At 44.7% G+C, this 21,707-nt stretch overlaps 3 protein-coding genes across 12 annotated transcripts; 2 read left to right on the top strand and 1 right to left on the bottom strand.

Annotated features, from left to right (window-relative positions):
- The first annotated feature begins 2,194 nt into the window (after nucleotides 1-2,194).
- rtf2 (replication termination factor 2) lies at nucleotides 2,195-9,884 on the top strand. Its single transcript, XM_011614118.2, has 9 exons — nucleotides 2,195-2,356; nucleotides 2,695-2,789; nucleotides 2,970-3,063; nucleotides 3,144-3,280; nucleotides 3,879-3,957; nucleotides 8,074-8,178; nucleotides 8,251-8,305; nucleotides 8,646-8,693; nucleotides 8,911-9,884. The coding sequence occupies exons 1-9, from the start codon at nucleotides 2,288-2,290 to the stop codon at nucleotides 9,096-9,098; spliced, it is 870 nt and encodes a 289-aa protein (XP_011612420.2). The 5' UTR covers nucleotides 2,195-2,287; the 3' UTR covers nucleotides 9,099-9,884.
- Nucleotides 4,183-7,561, bottom strand: gcnt7 (glucosaminyl (N-acetyl) transferase family member 7). 3 transcript variants are annotated; one of them, XM_011614117.2, is made up of 5 exons: nucleotides 6,856-7,561; nucleotides 6,218-6,453; nucleotides 5,283-6,021; nucleotides 5,113-5,208; nucleotides 4,183-4,796 (listed from the first exon to the last, which is right to left on the bottom strand). In XM_011614117.2, the coding sequence occupies exons 2-5, from the start codon at nucleotides 6,416-6,418 to the stop codon at nucleotides 4,549-4,551; spliced, it is 1,284 nt and encodes a 427-aa protein (XP_011612419.1). In that variant the 5' UTR covers nucleotides 6,419-6,453; nucleotides 6,856-7,561; the 3' UTR covers nucleotides 4,183-4,548. The 3 variants fall into 3 exon arrangements, with proteins under 3 accessions (XP_011612419.1, XP_029682604.1, XP_029682605.1); XM_029826744.1 differs by having other exon boundaries at nucleotides 6,218-7,561; XM_029826745.1 differs by having other exon boundaries at nucleotides 4,653-4,846; nucleotides 6,218-7,561.
- Nucleotides 9,885-10,960: 1,076 nt separating the features above from the next.
- On the top strand, nucleotides 10,961-20,059 carry tfap2c (transcription factor AP-2 gamma (activating enhancer binding protein 2 gamma)). 8 transcript variants are annotated; one of them, XM_029827234.1, is made up of 8 exons: nucleotides 10,961-11,060; nucleotides 13,671-14,132; nucleotides 14,340-14,388; nucleotides 15,174-15,245; nucleotides 15,829-16,051; nucleotides 16,967-17,085; nucleotides 18,304-18,445; nucleotides 18,539-20,059. In XM_029827234.1, the coding sequence occupies exons 1-8, from the start codon at nucleotides 10,992-10,994 to the stop codon at nucleotides 18,831-18,833; spliced, it is 1,431 nt and encodes a 476-aa protein (XP_029683094.1). In that variant the 5' UTR covers nucleotides 10,961-10,991; the 3' UTR covers nucleotides 18,834-20,059. The 8 variants fall into 8 exon arrangements, with proteins under 8 accessions (XP_029683094.1, XP_029683092.1, XP_029683091.1 ...); XM_029827232.1 differs by having other exon boundaries at nucleotides 15,174-15,266; XM_029827231.1 differs by having other exon boundaries at nucleotides 14,337-14,388; nucleotides 15,174-15,266.
- Nucleotides 20,060-21,707: the final 1,648 nt, after the last annotated feature.

The following is a 21,707-nucleotide window of genomic DNA, read 5'->3' as shown; positions in this document are numbered from 1 at the left end:
ATCAGAAGACACGGTTGAACGGTTGGTTTTGGCTTTAGTGTTGCTGCACTGGGCGTTTCAGAGGTGGATGTTGAGGGGAATAAGTCATCACATTCTTTGGAGCATTGCTACCACAACGCTAATGAAATTAGTGACGGATTTGGGGTAGATTTGAGGTAAAATTTGCCATGGGGAAAAAAAAAATGCCTCCGAGTAAAGTGCAAATATCTCTCTCAGTTTCAAATAATTTCCTTTCAGCTCTGTCCAGAGAGATTTTTAGGATTATTTTTTCTTCATTTAGAGGGTTTTAGCGTGGCTGGCTGGACGCTAAGGGTCCAGCTCTATCAACTAGAGCCAATGTAAACACAGCAATTCCATTCCAATTAGAAACGCTAAATGCATTGGACTCGGTGCACCACCAGGTCCGCCGCTCTGCGCAATTAATGCAGCCTTGGTCTTTACTGGCTGCCCTGGATGGCTGGGATGGCTAACATGGATACGGTTTCAGTTCAAGGCCGGGCAGTAGGATCCTGATTGGGCAGGTTGGACTCATCATGCAAGTATAAACATGAGGTTGGTTGTGGGGTTTTCTTTGGGTCACCCGTGGTGAGCACAGAGGGAGAATACGAGCGATGGGCAATCACAGAGGAAGACTTGATGAAGAGGAGGCTCCTTCTCGGCCACATGAGCTCCCCAGACTCAGCTGTCACACTTAAAAGCAGCGGGGATCAAACCAGTACACATCTATAGTCTCTGACATGATGCTTTTACCTTGGCAGTAATTTCCTCTGTGTCGAAACTTAAGTTTAAGTAAAGAGCGGGACGCTCCAGCTCCAGCAGGGTTTAATCAGAACCACGTCACATATCCCATTGTTCTGCTTCACGGATCTATCAGGCACTGTATTGTGGGAGATTTTGCAGTCGTGAATCACCTTCAAAATGGATGCCTATTGTTCTGCTGGGGGGGTCTGGTGGCTGTTGTGCTCTGCATTTCTCAGGTGTTGGTTTGCACCATCAGCCCGGTGCTCTCTGCTCTCTCAAAGATAGTTTGCTAACAGAGCTTTCACTCCATTGCCTCTAATGAAAATCCATACTAAACATTTAGCGCTGTGTGAGAAAGGAGGCAAATTCAATAAGACACTTAACACAATTTGTAAATTACAGGAAGATCTAATCGAACCGCAGGAAAAAAGCAATGTTTTTGTTTCTTTAATTATGTGTTTTTATATAAAAAATGTGCTCTATTTTCAGAATTGCACGGGCAGCTGATTATGTGAGATTTCAGCCAGGCTGTTTTCTCTGTTTAAAATGAGATCCAGTCTTTATTCTAAAATGATTATCAGTCATGCAGCCAGAGACGTCTCTGCCGAGGTATTCCCCAAACTAATGGTCGCTCTTGGACAGCATCATCGATAGTAAACTAATCTGCAGCCTGCAAGGCACAGGAAACAGATCTCATTAGCACTCACTAAACTATCTTCCAAGGAAACTTATGTCTTTAGAACACTCTGACAGGCTTGAAAGCAAGGCTAATGTCACTTACTAGTTTTGGCGTTAATGGCTAACTTTAAAATGGCTAATAAATGGATGGGCAGTAAAATAGTGACGTCTTTACTTTTTTTTTTTTATCCGTGCAATGTACGAAAGCCTCATCGGCTGGAACCCAGTGCTGCTGGGGTTCCCTCTCCATGTTCATGGAGGTGGGGGGGTTGGGAGATGAAGATCAAAGACCAGGCCTTTGATCGCTGAACATTAACCACTGTTCCTGACGGTTTTCCCCTTATAAACTTCATAAATATAACGGTGAAACTTCCTAACTGATCTCAGCTGAGAATAAAATATCTAAAACCGAGTTGGGCGTTACCGCACCTTCCTCCAGACGCGCCCTTGATTCTCTGACCGGAATCATAGTCCAAAACCAACCTCCTCACCAGCGACCCTCGAGTCCCACTCTCGAAATGAAACCAAACCGAACAATATAGGTGCAGCCTGGCTTTCCTAGGTGAGGTCTTAACAGTCTTTTACAAAACTATTATAGCGTCTACCGGTTCCAATTATCATTTTTATATAAGGTCAATTGTATAGTTGCGATGTCTTCCCATTTCTTGGCGATGGGTATAGGTTATTCTTGGACTAGTGTCTCCACTCAGTGGATGAAACGAAAAAATACCGTATTGTGACAGCTTGGAGCCACCAGGGGGCAGCACCGACATATAGAGCAGGCTTTTGCTAGTATTTATTTACAAGCTGAGCACTTCCTGTTTAATAGTCTGGTCGTAACAAGCTTAATCTACAATAACGTTTCAGGATGGGTTGTGACGGTGGAACGATTCCTAAGAGACATGAGTTGGTTAAGGGACCGAAAAAAGTCGAGAAGGTATATTTTACTTTTCTCTCCTCCATTCGCGAATTGACTTTTTAGCAATGCCATAGGTAGCTTGCTAGCTGTTAGCTAGCTATCATATTAGAAAGCGACGCTCTGTACAGTTACGACTTGCTGTAAAGCGACTAAAACAATATTGTATTTTAAATCCTGTGTTATTGATAAAGCAGTGTCGGATACAGTCGTAATTTTGTCTCATGAATCAATATTTTGTCAGCATGGTTAACAAAGGCGGGCAAATGTTAGCTTGTTTAATGCAGTTTCACGAGTTGTTGCTAAGAAGGTAGACGGCTGTGTAATTGGTATTACTTTGTATATCTCCCTCTTTCCAGGTTGATAAAAATGCAGAGATGATTGCCAAATGGAAATATTGCGCCTTAAGCCAAGAGAAACTCAAACGTCCCATCGTATCATGTGAATTGGGAAGGTGAGAGTTGTTTTTCCTCTTTTGGAAGGAAAGGTGAATTCATTAAACAGCTCATTAATTATTTTCGAGCTTCAGAGGTACCTTGTATTGTAACTATGCAATAAGCTGTAACTTTCAAGGCAACGCATTTGTTACCAGCTCATTTGACCTCGTTTGGGTCTGTTTCATGTTGTGTTCCAGGCTCTATAACAAGGATGCAATCATTGAATACCTGTTGGATAAGACAGCTGAGAGACCCAATGTTGAGGCTGTTCTGCACATTCGCGGAACCAAGGTCTGTCCATCCCGGGGACCTTTGATTTGTTTGCATTTGCCTCGTTTAACGTTGTTTTTCTGGACTTGTTCTCTCTGCAGGATATTAAGGAACTGAACCTGACTGACAACCCTGAGTGGGAAGGAGAGAGAAGAAATGCTAAAGGAGACAGATATGAGGACAACTGTGGCATGTTCATTTGCCCTGTTGCTGGGCTAGAGATGAATGGCAGGCACAGGTAATAAAAACCCACTATTAACCATTAACATAGGTTTCATTGAAATAAAGTTGGCGAAAGCTTTCATGTGATGTTTAATCAGAAATGTTATTTCCAAATCTACTTAGTTTATTACAGTCGTAACAAGTCAGATTACAGTTAGAAATCAGTGAGGCTGGAGTCTGCAGGATAGGGAAGGAGATCAGCAACAGATCAATGCTTTGTAGTGCTTAACATACCTGCCTCTGTATGTTTCTGTACCTTTGACAAACATTAAGTGGCCAAGCTCAAAGGAAAAGTGCCTGCATTTATTACTGGCCCTCTTTTAATGATGTAGTATTGTTGCTCTTTTTGGAAAAAAACCAAAGAGCTTTACCTGGCTCTTCTCTATTTGGGTATTACATCACTATAAAATCTAAAGTCCACTAAATGAACTAAAAATATGTAAACCACCTTTGTTCTGTGGTGCCTCACACTTCAGGTCAGTTTATTAAAACTCTCTGATTACTCCAAGATATTGGAATTTTATTGTCATGGAAACGAGCCCATTGATTGTTACATGTTGCTCTGATATTTGACTCTCAACTCTGGAACTTTCTTCCAATATTTACAATTTTAGGTTCCGTTACCTTTGGACGTGCGGCTGTGTGTTTTCTGAAAGGGCTCTAAAGGAGGTCAAGACAGAAATCTGCCACAAGGTGAGGATTTTTATAGCTTCTTTTCTGTAAATAGACACTGTTCTATCATATTTGCATGTGTCCATGTTCAGATGTCGACCTGAAAAACGTTTAAATGCATCAAACTATTAACTATTAACAAAAATTCGACCGCATGCAGAATAAACAGAATAAACTGAAAATGTGCCATTAAAATGTTGAAATGTTTTTTCTACAGCTGCACATAACACAAACTGGACAAAGACATGATGAAAACACATTTATTGACTGGAATGGTTTTTTTGTTTTTTTTAAAGTCCTGAGTGGATTGTTGACAGTGATAAGAGCCAAAATAAAGGTCACACGAAGAGCGCTCAGATAAAATGGTCAACAGCGGTCCTTAAAGCTCACTGCTTATTGATTTCATACTTCCATTCATTATTTGGGTTGAAGCTGATAGTATGAATGTAGGAGTGCATCATCTGACCGACACAAATCTTTCCAATATTTGTTGGACAAAGACATGAATTTACTGATAACCTGTCACATCTGGAGCTGCGGCACATTTTCCGCTTAAACGCACTTTCTCAAATACAGGAGATTATAACAGGGCATTACGACTGTCGAGTGTTGTCATGGCGATTTCAGGCCCCATTTCAGGGCTAGGCTGTCGTTCCAGTTCCCCTGGGTGGCCAGCAGCCACGATGGCTCTACGGGAACACTGGCTTGATTTAACACCTTGTTCCTGTGCCACTGCTCCAGGCAGTCCAGCGCCTCCGGACTGGTGGCGCCCTCAAATTTATTGGCAAACATGTTGTTTCTGTCGATGATCCACGGGAGGTCTTCCATCCCATAGACACAGATATTTCGTACATAACGTCCTCAAAAAGAAGAGCAACGTTTTACAAAATAGGAAACTGCCCAAACATCACTGAGGGAGGTCAAAGCAGACAGTTTAGTAATAATTTCAATTCTAAATCCATTTTAGTTCCCTTATGCTGAATAAAAGTAATTCAGCATTGTTTAGTCCATTTATAGTGCTGTTATTAGAGCTGACGAAATCCCAAGATAACACAAGAGGAGAATGTCTGGCTGTTGACAGGCCAGGTGAACGCTAACTAGCACGGATTAGATTCTTCAATAAGAACTAACTATTAAACATTGATCTTCTCTTAATTGACCTGCTGGGTAATGTACCTTTACAGCCGTCATGCATGTCCCCCTCTTGGTCCTTCCACTTGATTGAGCGAATGGCTCCTTCCCATCCACCATTGATGTGGTTGCCGGGCGCATCTTTAACCACAGAAATGAAGCAGCACGATCAGATCATTTAAACAAACTGACACATCTGTGTTGTTCTGATTCACCTGCGATGTGGTTGAGAGTCACCCAGTAGTGCTCATCTGGGCTGAATGTGTCTTTAGACCACTCCAACAGGTCGAGGGCTGCCTGGTTGTTCAGAACAAAGTCTACAAAATCCCTGGTGAGAGCGTAATAAGCTGTTCCGAAATACACCTCCAGGTTGTGTGGCGGAGGCTCTTTCCTTTGCCCCACACCTTTTAGAGCCACGTGGGACCCTGTGATTTCCACATGCTGCAGCTCTGTCCTGTGCTTCATGGCAGCCGGCTGTTTAATTCCAGGTGTCATATTTCGATCCTTCCAGTATTTGCTCTGCAAGTACCGCACCAGTTCCAGGTTGCTCATGACAGGGAAATCCTGTCCGCACAGATTGATTACCTTCCTCCACCTGGTGTCAGACCCTGCTAGATCCTTCATGCAGTTCAGATCCGCTTGCAGACGCGTGAACCCGCCATATGTCACCGTCTCGCTGCGGCTGCAGAGGAAGGCGTTTTCTAAGCAGTTAATCAGCGTCCGTACAGCTTCCTGGTACTCCGGCGAAGCTTTAGCATCTACGTGAATGCAGTAGACGTTTTGAGGCATGTAAACGGCTCGCAGCAGGCGCACAAAAATCTCCAGCTCCTTGTGAACCGTCAGTATAAAGGCTAAAGGATATCTCTGCTCCTCAGGACTCAAAGGTCGGGTGATAAAGTGCAGATCTCTTATCAAGGTGGGACACTGCACCTTGCTGCTAACGTAGCTTTGCACCTGTCGTCAAAATTATACTCGTTTAGCAAGAGTTTATGGATGAATTTTTATGTGTTTTATTGCGAGACACAACCTGCATAGTATACTTAATAGAGTCCAGAAATCCCTTTGACTGTGTAACCCTCCCCTGTTACATGATGCTTTTCCTTCGCCACCCAATGCTTTGCACCCCTGTAAGAAGGCACATCCCACATACCTGGCAGTCACGGCGATGCAAGGCCAGCCCCTCTGTGCTCGACAGAAACGCTTGACATTCACTGGAGAAGGGTCTGCACTCTTTAGGCTCAAGATGCTTCAGCTCCGGGGGCATTCGGGTCAAAAAATATATAACTGAGACAATTGTACTCATCCCAAGGCAAAGCAGGAAGCTGCGTTTGGCCCTTTCAAGCTGGCACATAATAGTCCGGCTTCACCGTATCCAGTCAGATTAATCTGCAGGACAGACACGCAGATCAGTTTATTCTAAGTGTGCTCCACCCCCCGGGGGCTAGTAACTAGGGTGGGAAATGTGGGTTAGCACCAGAGGAGGAAGTGTTCAGCTCAAGAAACTTGCCGTTCTAAATTGAGTTGAGTTCCTCCATTAATGGTCTTTGATAAAGTGATGAGTCTAAATTACCTGATGCAGAAAGTCCCTCTTTTGTGCTTTCCAAAAAAAAAAAAACCCTGTCCAACCCACTTCTACTGTTTCTCAGGTTATAATTCCATCATTTAAAAGCCATCTTTAATGAATCTTTAAATTATGTACATCTCTTTCTTTCTGGATAAGAATCATACGGGTGATGGTAAAACAAGCCAGCGTACAGATGCAGGGTGAGAAAAATGCACGTACGTTACCTTTGAGTCGCCTTAGTCTTATGACGATGTGTAGAATAAGAAGCCAGCTGCTTTCCTTATCAGTAGAACCGACCCGACTCCTCCCCACTAGTAACCAGTTGATGCAGTGACGCCTTGTCACTTTTGTTCGCTCTGACCGTGGATCCTGATCAGGAAACAATCTCAGCCTTCAGCGTTTGTAGCCCTTGCTGTTGTCCCCCATGAGACAGCGTCATCCCTGGTTACCAGCCGTAGTGCACACCTGAAACACCCACGCACACACACACACGCACACACACACTCCCTAAGGGTTCCCACTGGAGCGTAGCATCTTTCTGTTTTTCATGTTCTGTCCATCCGTCCGTCTACTTGTTTCCCCGGGGAGAGGAGTCGTTGTCTGGGTTCGGCGACAGCCATCAGAGCAGTTTTGTCGGCTGCCTGGTCAGCTCCTGAGATTATCTCCCTCTTGTGTTGAACAGTGCACGTGGCCAGTGTTCACACCCACTGAGCTTATGACAACACAATAGATCCCCTGCTGGTCACTCGGCTTGTGCTTTTACAGTATGTGCTCTTTATTTTAAAAATAATAGCAAGAGCACTTGTGGTCGGTAAGCGTACGTGTTTTTTTTTGGAGATCTTTTTAGGTAACCGCACTAAATTGCAGAGTTCTGTTATTATTCTGTTATTCATTTTTGCTGTGTATGAATTGAGCTGTTAAACTGTGTCTCAGATGTGACAGTCAGTCCAGCCTGACTGACTGTCTGACTGGAATGAAATGAGTGGCCTGAACAGCTGAATTTGCCTGTCTCCATTTGCTATGCTGTGTTTGGTTGTTGTTTCCTTTGGGTGGCCCAAATGTGGCCTGTATGCAAATTGAGGGTGATGTGAAGGAGGGGCTGGATGCTCTTTTATAATTACATTCACTGTTTATCACAAACCTGTTGATGTAAAGTAGTCTATCTAATATAGCGTTCTCCCTTTCACAGACACACAGACACACTCATTTTTCCTCTTTACTGAAGGCGCACGTATAAAACAGAACTTTGCATGTCAAAGTTGAGCCTAAGCTTTAATATGTGACCGTTGCCGTTCATTCCACTCTTGAATATCTGGTTTTCTGGTGATTGCTGGCCATGGCCAATTATGGTTCAGATGTTCTGCTACGATTGAGACGTTTTAAATGTTTCCTGTTAGGTTTTTATCAGCAGATCCTGCTTGACTCTTTTCTTGTGAATTCAGTGTGGGGAGCCATTTAAAGAAGAGGAAATGATTGTGGTTAACGGCACAAAAGAGGAAGTGGAGATACTGAAACAAAAGATGCTGGAGAGGCGTGCAAAATCAAAGGTGTGTTTGACATCAGATGAGTGTTTCTGATTTATTCAGAGCCCACTCAAAAATATAGATGTTCTGTTTCAGAAATGCAAGAAGAGCAAAGCAGCCAAAGCGGCGTCGGCTGCGTCGGAAGCAAAAGGTGTGTGTGAAGCCTCGCTGACGACTGTCACGCTTTCTTATTACTCAAATCTGTTGATCTGCTGAATCTGGATTTCCATAAACAGCGTACGGCCACCAACACATTTACTTCTCCTTTTGGATGCATTTGAATACACAGAAGTTAGCTGCAGCTGCATTCAAGCCTCGGGAGCTAATCCTGAGATTACCTTCAGAAGATGGGAGATAGTGCTCATATAAACACACAATAGCAATAACACAATAGGTTCTGCTTGGTTTTTATACTATTATTTTGTTGTTTTATTCATACATCTGGAACATATTCCATGTTCTCTTCTCTCTTACTTGTTTCCTACATACAGATGCAGCAGTGAAGACATCACAAGAGAATGGTGAAAGCAGCCATCCAGGTACCAGTTCACACTTTAAATTCATTTGTATTCCTCAATGCATTGAATCTCCATGCTGTGATGAACCCAGTGCCCTTTTATAAAAACACTCTTGTGACATCATATGTAAAGTGAATGCAAACCAAAGCCTTGTTTTTAACTCAAATTTGAATACAGAACGGCTCGGGTCTCTGGGTGGCCTCATGTTCTTAATATACCCTTTTTTTTTTCTGTCCAGATGTGGCAGGACCTTCGGGATCCTCTAAAGGTGCTGAGTCGTCAACAAAGCCCGCCACCAAGAGGTCCAGCCTGAAGATGGAGGGAAAGTCTGAAGTTTTCAAATCCCTGTTCACGACCCACAGTTCTGCTAAACGCACCAAGGAGCAGACTTCCAACTGGGTCACACACACCCCCTATCACTTCTAACGTACTGCTACTTTGAGCAAACATCACTTCTGTCACTCCACTATAGAATTTGGGACAGTAAGTGAATATTATCACATATTATTACGTAACCCAACAACCTTTAGCATCCAAGGATTGCTTTCAGTTCCCTTTAGTCACTTACTGGAAGCTCTGTTGGTTTTTTTTTTTGTTGTGAACATTTTGTTAATAGCTCCCTGTGCTGCTCTGATTCTTTGTTTTGTAACTTGATTCCTCCCTCACGTATTCAGAGTGCTTTGAGAATTGATACCATGGTGACGTTTGTGCGATCTGCTGCCCCTAGTGGACAGACAGTCACCTTCACTGACGTCATAATCGGGAGAATTTAAGCTTATGGGTCAGACATGTTATTTCTCTTCTTTATGGGTATGTATTTTCAAGAAATTAATAAATCCAAACCTTTTACTTTGAATCATATGCAATTTAAAGAATATATTTTCACTTAGAAATTTAGAAACCTCAGTTTTAGATGCTCCTATCTCAGCTAGTCACTTAGGGTTTTCAGCAAATGGCGTGAATAAAAAAACCAAAAAAAACCACTGTAAAACTGTTTTCAATGTGACGAATTAATTTATCTTTATTCCTTTAAAAAAATGCCCTTTTACTATTGTGGAAAGAATTCACTCAGTGGCTGTACTAAGGTAATATGGTGACCAAATACAGTACTTTTTGACTAAACAACTGGATGGATGAGAAAAATAAACCGTGACACCTGAACCCTTTTCTGTCTGAGGTCTCTTGATCTCTGAAATAAACGATACCAATTTATCTGATGGTATGTAGTCTATGTTTATGGCCACAAGGTGGCGCTACAGCCATCCTAATGTCTAGATTGCTCCACTTGCAAACAAAACAAATCGATTATTTCACCCTAAAAACTTTTCTGTGAGTAATTCCAGCAGGTTACATTGGCCGAATTAGTTCAGCATGATTCTAAGAGGATTGGACTTGACTCAGTATTTGGAATCCGAAGAAACTCATTCATTATTTATCCAGTTACTAAAAAACTATACAAATAATGATCATGTATTTCGTCGATTTTCGAGAAGTATTTTATACCTGAGAATTGACGCATTCGTCATTCTTCACCTTTGTCCTTTTTTAGAGGGGGGGGGGGGGTAAACCTTGGATAATGCTCTAAATATAATAAATCTATATAGACAGATAGATATAGATAGATATAATTTTCCCCACATTTTTTCTGTGATTTAGAAAAAAGTGACATTTTCTTGGATTATATTTCACGGCAGGTGCCTTGACTGCGTGTTGGAAGTCTTATTTTCTCTAAACGGGATTTTCTGTTGCATTCTTCGGCGCCCAGCCGAGAGGCTTTGATGTGTTCATTAGTTTAAGTTAAGCTAAAGTATTTGGAAGATCAGATAACAAGAGTCATTTTAGACTTTAAAAAGCTCCAGTGGCTTTTGAAAGCAGATTCTTTCGGGTGAGCCTGGGGCGACGTGGCTTTGGGGGTGGAATTACATCATCTTGAAATTTCACCTTTTCTTAAACTTTAGCCTCTTCGACTGTTACCTTTTGCTTCAACGATGCACATAATCGGCCTATAAGTTAAAATACCTCTATTTCTACATTTAATCCTCCAATTGGTTTAAAACCTTTCATTAATTTAAATACACGAGCCATTCATATTCGAACTGTCCAAATCCTTCATTTGGAAGCCTTTTTTTTTTTTCACCTAATCGGATTTAATTCGAGCATCTGTCTTTAAAAACAGACCTCAGACGAGAATTTACTACTTTCCCGGAGGATTGTTTGGATTTATCCCCCCTCAGGTGTGTTACACTGCGCGGCGCATGCGCACCAGCCGACCTGCAGGTGAGAGTTGCCGTGTAACCCTCTCGTGAATTCACTCGCTCGATGCGCCTCAGTGGCACTGCGGTGACTGGAGCTTTACAGATGTCTATACTGGAGCGATTAGACTGGAGGGTGAGTTCATTCTTGGCTTTTATTGTCACTTTTCAGCTCAGTTTAACCCGAGATCTACGGCATTTATGACTTTGGCAGCAGAGGCTGTCTTTGTTTTATTACTCTCCGCGAGAATCACTTTTGCGCAACGCTGCGCGCTCTGGAATAACTGGGGATACGATGAAGATCGGAGCTTTATTCTTCACTTATAAGCTTCCTTTGGGTTGGTTATTAAACTACTGCTGTCGTTTATGGCTGGAATGAGATCGGTGCGCTTACGAAAGAGAGGCGCACTGTTGCTTTGTAATCCTTTACATGAAAAGACCATATAACGCAGCTGGCAATTTCACCAGGATATCAGGAAATTTAAAATTCGTTAAATTTATAGTAATCAGAGGTGAGTGTTTTAGGCCTTGCTTCGTCTAAAATAATGGGCCGGGAGGTTCTTTTGGTGTTGATTTTCCCCCTCAGTAGATTAATTTCAATTTGCAGGCCGCTGCTTAATTAAAAACACAAGAAAATAAATATAATAATTCGACATGGATTTTATTTATATTTAACAATTAATAGTGAATGTAAAGGTCAATTGCGGATTTGTCCGATAATAGACACCTGACAGCAGCAGCTGTCACTGGTCAACTATCATAACGAGATGAGCTTCGGGCTTGTTTCCAAATCCGTCCGCGTTTGGCCGAGCGGAACTAACAAACTCTGCCAATGTAAAATGTCGCTTAATCAGCGCGCAATTCGTCTCTGCTCCGCATCACTACACGCATCACCACAGAACAACACAGAAAAGATAATCCCCGTTCGCCCACGTCCTGGAAGTTCCCACGGACAACAGAAGATCACAGCGTGGGTGGAAGGAGGGACGCCGCGGGCTGGTCCAATAATCTCAAATGATAATCTGATATTTACCCAAGTACGCTCATGTTCAGTTAATCATAGAAGCCCGATTAATGAAACGCCGCTAATTAAAAGATTATTTTAATCTGTATTATAATCTATTTCAGATTTTAAGACTAAATATTTGCATTTGAAACATCGTATTACCTCCCCACTCGTGATTTTCTGAATATCAAAGCTTCCAATCAGTTTTTTTGAGCCACCACAAATGTAAATGATCCGAAAATGCCTTTGAATTTTAGGACAGTTGTTGGGATAGAGAAGCTGCAGAGGCCTCGGGGCCGTTGCGGTTTCAGGAAAAAAAAAAATCTATAAACCCCCCCCCCCCCCTGCGCCTTTTGCACCTTTTAAATTCACGTATGTCACTTTCTGAATCTAAATCTAGAGAAACGTTATAAATAAAATATTTTTCTGGCTGAAATAAATAGGTTTGAAAACCTATAGGTCAAATAGTAAACAATGTAGGCTAAAAGGAGCTTTAAACCGCAAAATAGTGATGATGGTTGTACCACGAAAAATGAAATGATCCCGCAGCAAAGCACTCCTCGGCCTGTGATGGAAACAAGTGTAGACTAAACCAAAATAGTCATTAAACATCACGCATTAAACTTCGCGGTTCAGGTTGTAAAACAAACATCCCCCCGGAGCCTGCGTCCAAATTTAAGACTATTTATGTCAAAACCCTCATAAAGTCCAATTGCGTTATAAAACAATATTGATTTTTAAAAAAAAAAAAGAATAAATCGATTCCAAACAATTAAAACCAACCTCGTTAATCGTTTAAACGTCGGACCCTGGGCGCGGACAGCGTTTTGATTGGACGACGGTTTCACCAATCAGCAAAACTGTCATTTGGGGGCCCCCTCGGTGTGACGTCACCACGCAGGGTGACGCCCGCCCGCACGCGCCCGCTGCGCCGGAGCGGCAACTACAATGTCAAGATTGAACATCGCCGTTTCGTCCATGAGAGGGAGTCGAGTTTAGCCTACTAAATAGAGCATTTTCGCCCACTTGCAGCGCAGAAACATTCCGGTCAGAGAGGAGGGAGGCACTCCTTCAGGGGCAACGCGCGCTTCTGTCACAGCGGCTGAAACTCCGTCATCCTGTCTGCGCTCGCTCGCTCGGAGCTCGTCCGGTATCAGGAAACTCTCCCCCTTTTTCTTCCTCCTACCTGGATTAAACCGCACATATATTTTTCTATTTTTGTAACGGAGGTCCCCCCCCCGGCTCTGTCAAAATGTTGTGGAAATTAGCCGACAACGTCAAATATGAAGATGACTGTGAGGTAGGTGTGAGGAAGGCCGGGAAGGAAGGGACTTTAAAAAAAGAAAAGAAAAAAAGTTTGTCGTTTAATTACAACACGGAGCAGAGGTTGGACGTTGGGCAGCGATAAAGTTGGGTTTCTTTTGCGCATTTATGAAACTTAGGAACAAATGCGGGTAAAGTCAAACAGAAAGTGCATCAAAGCTCAGCCTAGATGGCAAAACTTTAAAAAAAGAATATAATTGAAATTATTCTAATAATCGCTTGTTATTGAATTTGCAAGATTAATATTTTATACATACAATCCGGCTTCTCTCTCACGCTAGGGTCTCTTTTATTAATCAGACGTTATTAATATCTCCTACGGACATCCTGTCGGTTAGGACCCTTTTTTCCCCTCCCTTGGGGGACAACTGTGTCCACCACCTCGCTGTCATGTCTCACGGCTTCTGTCTCTTCCAGGAAAGGCACGACGGCAACAGCAATGGGAACCCCCGGCTGCCTCACCTGCCGGCGGTCAGTCAGCACTTGTACAGCCCGTCTCCCTCGCTCTCGCACTCGGCCACCTCGGACTTCCAGCCGCCTTACTTCCCGCCTCCGTACCAGCCCATCTCCTACCCGCAGTCCGGCGACCCCTACTCCCACCTCGGCGACCCCTTCAACATTAACTCCATACACCAGTCGCCGTCGTCGAACCAGCAGCAGCCATGGCCGGGCCGGCAGGGCCAGGACGGGCTCGGTGCGCACGCCAGGGGCGGCCTGGCCAGTCAGATCCTGGGTCTGGAGGGAGGATCGTCGGGGATGAGGAGGGACGGCTTCCGCCGACCGGAGCTGCTGCCTCCGCACGCACACAGCATCGAGCAGTCGGTGATCGGCGATAACATGGGGCTGCAGGACATGGGCCACGGTCTGGAGGACGTTCAGGTGAGTGGTTCCACTGAAATAAGTGCATGGAAATACACCTACTGCTCAACATAAAACCAAGGGTGTTTTCAAATGTATCCTTGAGTTTTATATTGTGTGGCATTAAAAAAATAATAATAGAAAAATGGAGATATATTTAAGAAGAAAGTTAAAATTGCATTTTGACAAATTGTCTTATTGCAGCTTCTCTGTTTTCTCCCCCAGCAGGTAGATGACCACAGTATTATTATGGCAGATCAGACAGTGATTAAAAAAGGTGAGTGTTTAACAAATATTTTGGGGGGGTTATTTGGCCACGGAGCGCGGAGACACTGTGCAAAAGACTTTCGGACAATGCTGCCTGGGGTACATGTGCCTTTATAGCACTAACGTTTAGATGCTGCCAGAGGATGGAAAACCTCCTGTGCATTTTCATTCATGCTTTTAATTGTCAACGATTACCTGTACGGTGGCATGTCAGGGCTAAAGTACAGCAAAGGAGGAGTCTTGTATTTGTACTTGCACTGATAATCCTCCAAGGCGCAGGGTGCACTTATCTAAGCTCCATTTATCCGTCTATTCTTTTAGTAAACGTGCTTGAATGCCCAGTGGGAAAAAAACTGATCCCTTCCAAAAAAAATAAATAAGACAGGCTGCTGAAAAGACGCGGAAAGCGAGCATTCTCTCAACTTCTGAGAGGTAAAGGGGGCGGTTTTGGATCATCACCTTTTCGGCTCGCTAAGCCCACAATTGCACCTCCTCAATGGGACATTAATGCGCCGGTCTCGAGGACGCGTTTGACTCTGCACGGCTGACTTTTGTCGGGGTGTGGCAGCGAGGCTTTGCATGCGAAGGGCAGTTTAGTTATTTGTTGGGGCATGAACCGTCGGGAGCGGGGAGCCATATCCTTTTGTTTTGTCACCAAGGCTCCGAGTTTTGGCTGGAGCGGTACGGACAGATAGCAGGGAATAAAATGGATGACACAGGGTGGCATGTCATCCCCAGCCATGTGCCCCAGAGGAGCTTTAAAGCACTCATGTGACTGTGTGATTTCTGTCTCAGCATTAGGACTACGAGGTGGCAGGAACCTTGATCGCTTACAGAGGACTTATTATCAGGGGGGCATTCTCGCTGGTGAGGATGGAGATAGCTATGGTTTGTAGTGTGCTGTATTGTTCTGTTTGTCCAGTGATCCTGTTTGTGGGGGTTGTGATATTAGCAGCAGCATTAAAACACACCAAAACTCTGCTGGAAGACCCAGACTGAGTTCTAACAAACACTCATGCTGATCGTACCATAGCTGTGCCATAGCTTTGTGTGTATGCGTGTGTGTGTGTGTGTGTGTGTGTGTGTGTACCTGTTTGTAGATGGTATCTGGTGTTCTGGCAGTTCATCTTATCAGCGTCAGGCAGTGGATTTTTAAGAAAACCGCAATTATTTTATTTTTTCCCTCAAACCCCCCCCCAAGAGTCTCCTCTTGAGCAATTTTGTAAAGAGCTGCAGACACACTCTTCCCTGTGATTACATACGAGGCAGCGCAGATCCCCCAGTTGTAGCAAAGGGATTATAATGCTCAGGGAGGACATCGTACATACACAGGAAAGATTTATTCAAAAATTATTTTGCAAAGCCAAATTGATTTTATTTGGTTTGAACTCATTTTCCACACTCACTTCACTCCAGCTGGTGAACGTGTCTTTTCCTCCTTATCTTCCAGGGCCTGTCACACTGCCCAAAGGCAACACACTGGGTCTCCCCTTCCAGAAGGAGTCCCTGCTGGGCATGGTGTCAAACCCAACAGAGGTGTTCTGCTCCGTCCCCGGTCGCCTCTCCCTGCTGAGTTCTACCTCCAAATATAAAGTCACCGTGGCCGAGGTCCAGAGACGCCTGTCGCCCCCGGAGTGTCTCAACGCGTCGCTGCTGGGGGGGGTTTTACGCAGGTCAGAGCTCAGACACATCTGGACACACATCTCGAACGCAACATCCCACAAAATGTCGGGAGAGAAGCGGTTGCTCTTCCAGGCTTTTGAGGAGGCCGAATGGAAGAGATTTAAAAGATTACGAGGCAACTCTCTCCCTTCTGCTTCGTCCTTTTATTTATTTATTCCATCTGGGTCTGATCTGTGTGGTTTGCAGTTGTGTCTCTCAGCGTCCATCGAGGACATGTTGCATTAGCACAGTTAGCACCCGTGCGTGGGCTCGGAGGGGGGGCTCTGTCAGGGGTTGTGGGGCAGTTAGCTTCATCTCTGACAGTGCAGTTGACCTTCTGGCACATATGTTCGTGTGGCAGTCTGTCGAGGGACTGCAAGGCTGCACCAGACACCCCTAACAACACCCCGCACCAGGGCGTTTTGTGCTTAGAGTGCACGTTTGCTGCTTCCCATGTGCCTGCCTCAATGCTGACATGCACACACACGCGGATACACAATCTCGGACAGTTTTAACTAGGTCAAATAGCAATAGGAGGGGGACAAGGGGATGGCGGGGGTGGGGGGGTTCAACTACGCACGGCTCCCTAAAGATGCACCCGCCATGCAAAAAGAGAGGTTGCCTGTCCAGTCGTGTGGAAAATGGAGAGTTCAAGTGTTTCTGCAATTGTGCATTGTGTGTGTGTTATGAGTATTTTTCTGTGCTCACTGGGAAGGAAGAAAAATTGTGTGTTGTTTTTTTTTTTTTAACATCGGGCCTGAGACGCTGCGATCATACTAAAAGGAGGCACATGTGTGCTGTTGGTCGCAGTTTACAGTGGGTGAAGGAAAATGTTGATTAAAAGAGAGTTTACCAGTTTGGTATGCGATGAAATATCTGCCATCTTGCACCGTTCGCGTCTCCTGACTCGCTCTCCTGTCTCGCAGGGCCAAGTCTAAAAACGGCGGCCGCTCTCTGAGGGAGAAGCTGGACAAGATCGGGCTGAACCTGCCCGCAGGAAGACGGAAGGCAGCCAATGTCACTCTGCTTACTTCATTAGTAGAAGGTATGAAACGCCAGTCAGTGGCGAGTAGCACCTTCGGAGGTGTAATTGCTGCGTGCCGAGCCTGGAATGTCATTGTAGCGCCGTGAGAACAGCGACATTCACATGCTGTCTTCTGTCCCCTCATTGGTTGTTGAAAGGTTTTATGACTCGCTAAAGCGCTTTCTCTCTGCCACAGTTTTTCTTCATTTATTCATCCGCTCAGTGTTGTTTTTTAAGCTGCAGGTCTGTAAATGTCAGCCTGCTGTAACACGGTGACTCAGATTTTGGGTCTAGTTCTACTGATGACACGATGCCATCAGCAGCAGTAGCAGCGAAGCCTCACATCACCTTTTATCACATCTACCTGCCTGTTTTTTTCCCCCCTGCACGAGTCGTTTTTAAAATTTCAGACACGGGCAGATGACTCGGCACATGAGAATGACCGGAGGCTGGTGTTATTTCGAGACCTTCAAAGCTGAATTAAGCCTTGTTATCTTGTATTTGACTTGCCAGGAGGCCCCGGTGACCTTATTGCTTGTGCTTCTGAATAGCTGCATGGTTCTGAAGCTGATGTGCACATCTATCAATAAGCGGTGCTTTTGGTGCCACGGGCGGTATCTGCTCGCGTTTATCCACACAACAGCCATTATGAATGTACAAACCAAACCACCCTTAAAGATTAAAGAAAAAAAAATCTGCTCATCCCACTTGCTTCTGTACCCTCAAGCTGCAAGTGATTATCCTGTAGCTGAGCTGCTGAACTGTTGTTGCCGGCGTGTGTGTAGTCCAGACTGAGGTGGCTAATATGAGGCTTCGGTCTGATAATTCAGTGCTGTCGCCGCTCGTTTGACCTTTGACTGCAAATCTGGAGAAAAGGCAAAAAGTAAAAACGGCATTTCCGTGTCAAAAAGGAGCACATTTGTCTATTTTTCTTCTCCCCCAGTGTTTAATTTACTGAGTAGCATTAGGTTACATTTCAGGCAAGGATGAAAAGTGTATTGCAAAATAAAAATCTTTATGGTGAAAAAATAATCAGGAAGCATTTATTTGTTGCCATTTTCAATTTTCTACCGGGACTCCTGAACTATCAGTGTTATTGTAAAAACCTGCCAATATGATCAAACATGAAGCAAAACTCACGAGAGCGCGCGTCTAAATTTAAATATGGTTTTGTGAAATGCTTAAGTAAACTAATTAGGTGCACATGCGTCTTCTTACTTTTGGTTTCTGTCCTCTCAGGGGAAGCTGTGCATTTAGCCAGAGACTTTGGCTACGTGTGTGAGACAGAGTTCCCCGCGAAGGCCATTGCAGAATACCTGGGCAGGTCGCATATAGAGCGCAACGAAGTCAACTCCCGCAAGAATATGCTCCTGGCTGCAAAGTAAGTGTTGCATTTTGATGCTGAACCCTGCAGATATGAAGCCTTCAGTGTTCTCTGTTAGCAACAATAATGTCCCCCCCCCCCTCCCTGCAGGCAAATCTGCAAGGAGTTCACAGACCTGCTCACGCAGGACCGCTCACCGCTCGGAAACTCTCGACCGGCCCCCATCATGGAACCCGGAATCCAAGGCTGCCTGACTCACTTCAGCCTCATCACCCACGGCTTCGGCTCTCCGGCCATCTGCGCCGCCATGACCTCACTTCAGAACTACCTGAACGAGGCGCTCAAACAAATGGACAAGATGTATCTGAGCTCCGGCAGCGACACTCAGGGATCCTCAGAAAGCGGAAGCAAATCTACTGACAAAATGGACAAGCACCGGAAATGAGAACCTTTACGAACAAATTCCCTCAACCTCGCTGCCCCGTTTGCCCTTTCTGGACCTTTAAAAAAAAAAAGAAAAAGTAAAAAAGAATAATTTTTGCATTGATTGATAAGTATTGTCCTTTTAAAAATGTGTGTGTGTGTGCAAGTGTTCACACGGTCGAATTCCTATTTTTGTTTTTGAGTTGATGATGACCTTTGACTCGTCGCGGCGCCTCTCTTGTCAGCACCCGTGACGGGCGCGCGCTCATCACACTGAAAACGCTGCGCGGCCCCGTGAAGTTGCCAAAATCGCCGGTGGCGGCAACCACAAGACCTGCACGCTGTTGACAACCGGAGGGGGGAAATAAGATGAATACTGGTTCTTGCCTCAATAGAGGAGAGAGCCGCTGAGGCTGTGAATTCCTCCCAGTAGCCCCCCACCCCCGCACCCCTCCGCTCCGCTCCGTCTGGAAGAAAATCCAGTTATTTCCTGTGTCTCAAAAGACTTTTTTTTTAATATATGAGAAAGAAGACAAGAAAATTCACTTCAGATTTTTTTTTGTGCTTCATTTGTGCGACCACTTCAAATGGCTGCGTTGTTATTGTGCTCTTGACGTGAGACGAGGCCAAAAACGCGAACATCGAATTATTTCTGTTGTTTTTTTTTCGCGTTGTCACAACCCGGAGACCGTAACGCCTCTTCAGTGTTCGTGTGGACTACGTTCATCTTGGAAAATCTGGCAGCCAGAAATGTTCTTTTTTTCTTGTTTAAAACCACCATCAGTTATTTCTTACTGTAGTATTTAAAAAGGAAAAAACAAACAAAATTGCGATCAACCACGATTAACCTACCGAACCCTTTGCTCCTGCCTGAGTGTGTGTACCTAATGTATGTTTTAAGAATGCGTGTAAATGTACATATTTTCACTTTCAAATGTTTTTAACTAGACATTAAATTCCAAACATAGACTTTTATCCAGTGTGCTTGTCCTGGATGTAAATAATTTCTAATTTATGCTGTAATTTAACGGGCTTTTGTAAATAATGGTTTTACTTTTTGGTGTGTGGGTTCACTTTTTATGATGATTTGTCAAACTTTTATAAACAAGCTATTTTTTTTTAATCAAGTAGAAGCTAGGACGTGGCCACGACCCTCCCACTCCCCCACCCCTTTTAAAAAGTATCAAATAATATAAATTTAAAGAAGAAAAAAAAATCCCAATAAACTGAAAAGTCATAGCTGCCTAACCCTTTTCCTTCTTCACACACCCTCATTTTTGTCAGCACAGTGGTTATTTTTCAAACGATAGTTTAGTCATGTGTTGGAATATTGTCAGACTAATAAACAGAAGAAGAAGAAGAAACAGTTGAAGGCACTAATGGGAACAGTAGCTGTCGTTATCTGCTCTCACCCAGCTTCACAAATAGGCTGTGTGGCTCGGCGGAGGCGCCGACCTCAAAAGCACATCATGTGATGGGCGATGAAAGATGCACAGCTGAGAGCGCCGCAAAAGGCTTGTTTATGTTCAAACTTGGGAATCTGTTGACACCAAATATTCCTCCGTGAGTCCATCTCTGAAGGTCCTCTCTTCCCCGAGCTTCGTGTCCCGATCCTGGTATTTCCCCCCCCCCCCCCCCCTCCTTGTGCGCCCTCGCCTCCTGCGATTGGCTGGCGTTTGCCCCCACATCTGCTTTTATTTTAAACGCGCGTTTCATCCGGCCGCGTGTGTGCAGACCTCTTTGATGTTGGTGAGAAATAAAGCACGAAAAAAGGCAACACAAGACCTGCAAATGGGATTCCCATGCAGCGCAAGCGTGCGGAATCAGAACTCGCTCAGCCAGTCCCAGCTGATTCTTGTGGTCGGCGCAGCGGCCCCGAGACGCAAAACACGGCTGCAAATGTCACGACGCGACAGCGCAAATGTGACGCGGCCGCGGCGGATAAGTATAGATAATTGGCACGTTTGTGCTGAGCCTCTTTGGGGCCGGAATGCGCGTTTCTTCCGCGTTTTTGTGCAAAGGTGGAATAATGGCGCTCTGCGGCGTTAGCCAGGGTTAGCCGAGCTGAATTGGGCGTCTTGTTATCACGATATGTGCACAGCAGAAGAGGACCCGAGCTGCAGTAGCAAACAGTCAGAACAGCAGGGGCAGTGAATGCATCGCAGGCAGCTATTAGCATCTAGCTTATCATTATGTGGCTTTCTTTGAATCCCACGTGTGCTGCATCGGCGCAGTTGTGCTTTGAGGGTCAGTGGGTGAAGGCAGTTTTTCTTCCCGTCCTGTGTGACACGGCCTTCCGTGTTAGCAAAGGCAGCAGTCAGACGAGTATCAGCCTCTCCCCTCAGAACCTGTTGGACCAGACCTGTCAAACCTGGTGTCCTCGCAGCAGCGGTTGACTCTAACTGCTTTCGGTTACTCCTGTTAGCGGTGCCGACGGGACAGATGACGGGAGGGGCTGCTAGAAAAAGAAGAGGGGAGGTATTGGTGAGAGACGGTGGAAGGAAGAGGAAGGGGACAGTCCTTGAGGTTTTGATGGCCAGCCTGGAACATTTTCCCTCCTCCTCCATTCATGCCGTTGCCTCGTCGGAGCTGCATGTCACAAGACTTGTCTTTCTGACTGCAGCGAATAACACACACACACACCTGCTCATACTTTTCACCACCATTGTCGTTTCTCTGCGCGGGCTCATCTGCAGACAGACAAAACAAAAGCGCATCAAGAGAACGTCGCTAATTTGACCGCGAACCCTCAAAACAAGTGGCCACCGCGTTTTTTATTATCACGGTGCATCGCTACCTGCAGGATCTGAACTCTGCCGTCAGTGTGACTAAATAAACAAAAACAATGTGGCATTGTTCACAGGTTCTCTAATTATCTTGTAAATAGTCAGGGGAC

The sequence above is a fragment of the Takifugu rubripes genome, chromosome 19 (genome assembly GCF_901000725.2).
Source record: "Takifugu rubripes chromosome 19, fTakRub1.2, whole genome shotgun sequence".
In the NCBI taxonomy this organism is placed as follows: domain Eukaryota; kingdom Metazoa; phylum Chordata; class Actinopteri; order Tetraodontiformes; family Tetraodontidae; genus Takifugu; species Takifugu rubripes.
Note: the sequence above shows the minus strand (reverse complement) of the source record. Positions and strands in the feature narration are given on the sequence as shown.

Coding starts and splice junctions, on each gene's coding strand:
- gcnt7 (XM_029826744.1), bottom strand. CDS start 6,418: ATGTGCCAGCTTGAAAGGGCCAAACGCAGCTTCCTGCTTTGCCTTGGG. Junction 6,022..6,217: donor TGCATCGCCGTGACTGCCAG/GTATGTGGGATG, acceptor TTTTGACGACAG/GTGCAAAGCTACGTTAGCAG. Junction 4,797..5,112: donor CATGCATGACGGCTGTAAAG/GTACATTACCCA, acceptor CTTCTTTTTGAG/GACGTTATGTACGAAATATC.
- rtf2 (XM_011614118.2), top strand. CDS start 2,288: ATGGGTTGTGACGGTGGAACGATTCCTAAGAGACATGAGTTGGTTAAG. Junction 2,790..2,969: donor GTATCATGTGAATTGGGAAG/GTGAGAGTTGTT, acceptor GTTGTGTTCCAG/GCTCTATAACAAGGATGCAA. Junction 3,958..8,073: donor AGACAGAAATCTGCCACAAG/GTGAGGATTTTT, acceptor TTGTGAATTCAG/TGTGGGGAGCCATTTAAAGA.
- tfap2c (XM_029827231.1), top strand. CDS start 10,992: ATGCGCCTCAGTGGCACTGCGGTGACTGGAGCTTTACAGATGTCTATA. Junction 11,061..13,670: donor TGGAGCGATTAGACTGGAGG/GTGAGTTCATTC, acceptor TGTCTCTTCCAG/GAAAGGCACGACGGCAACAG. Junction 18,446..18,538: donor AATATGCTCCTGGCTGCAAA/GTAAGTGTTGCA, acceptor CCCTCCCTGCAG/GCAAATCTGCAAGGAGTTCA.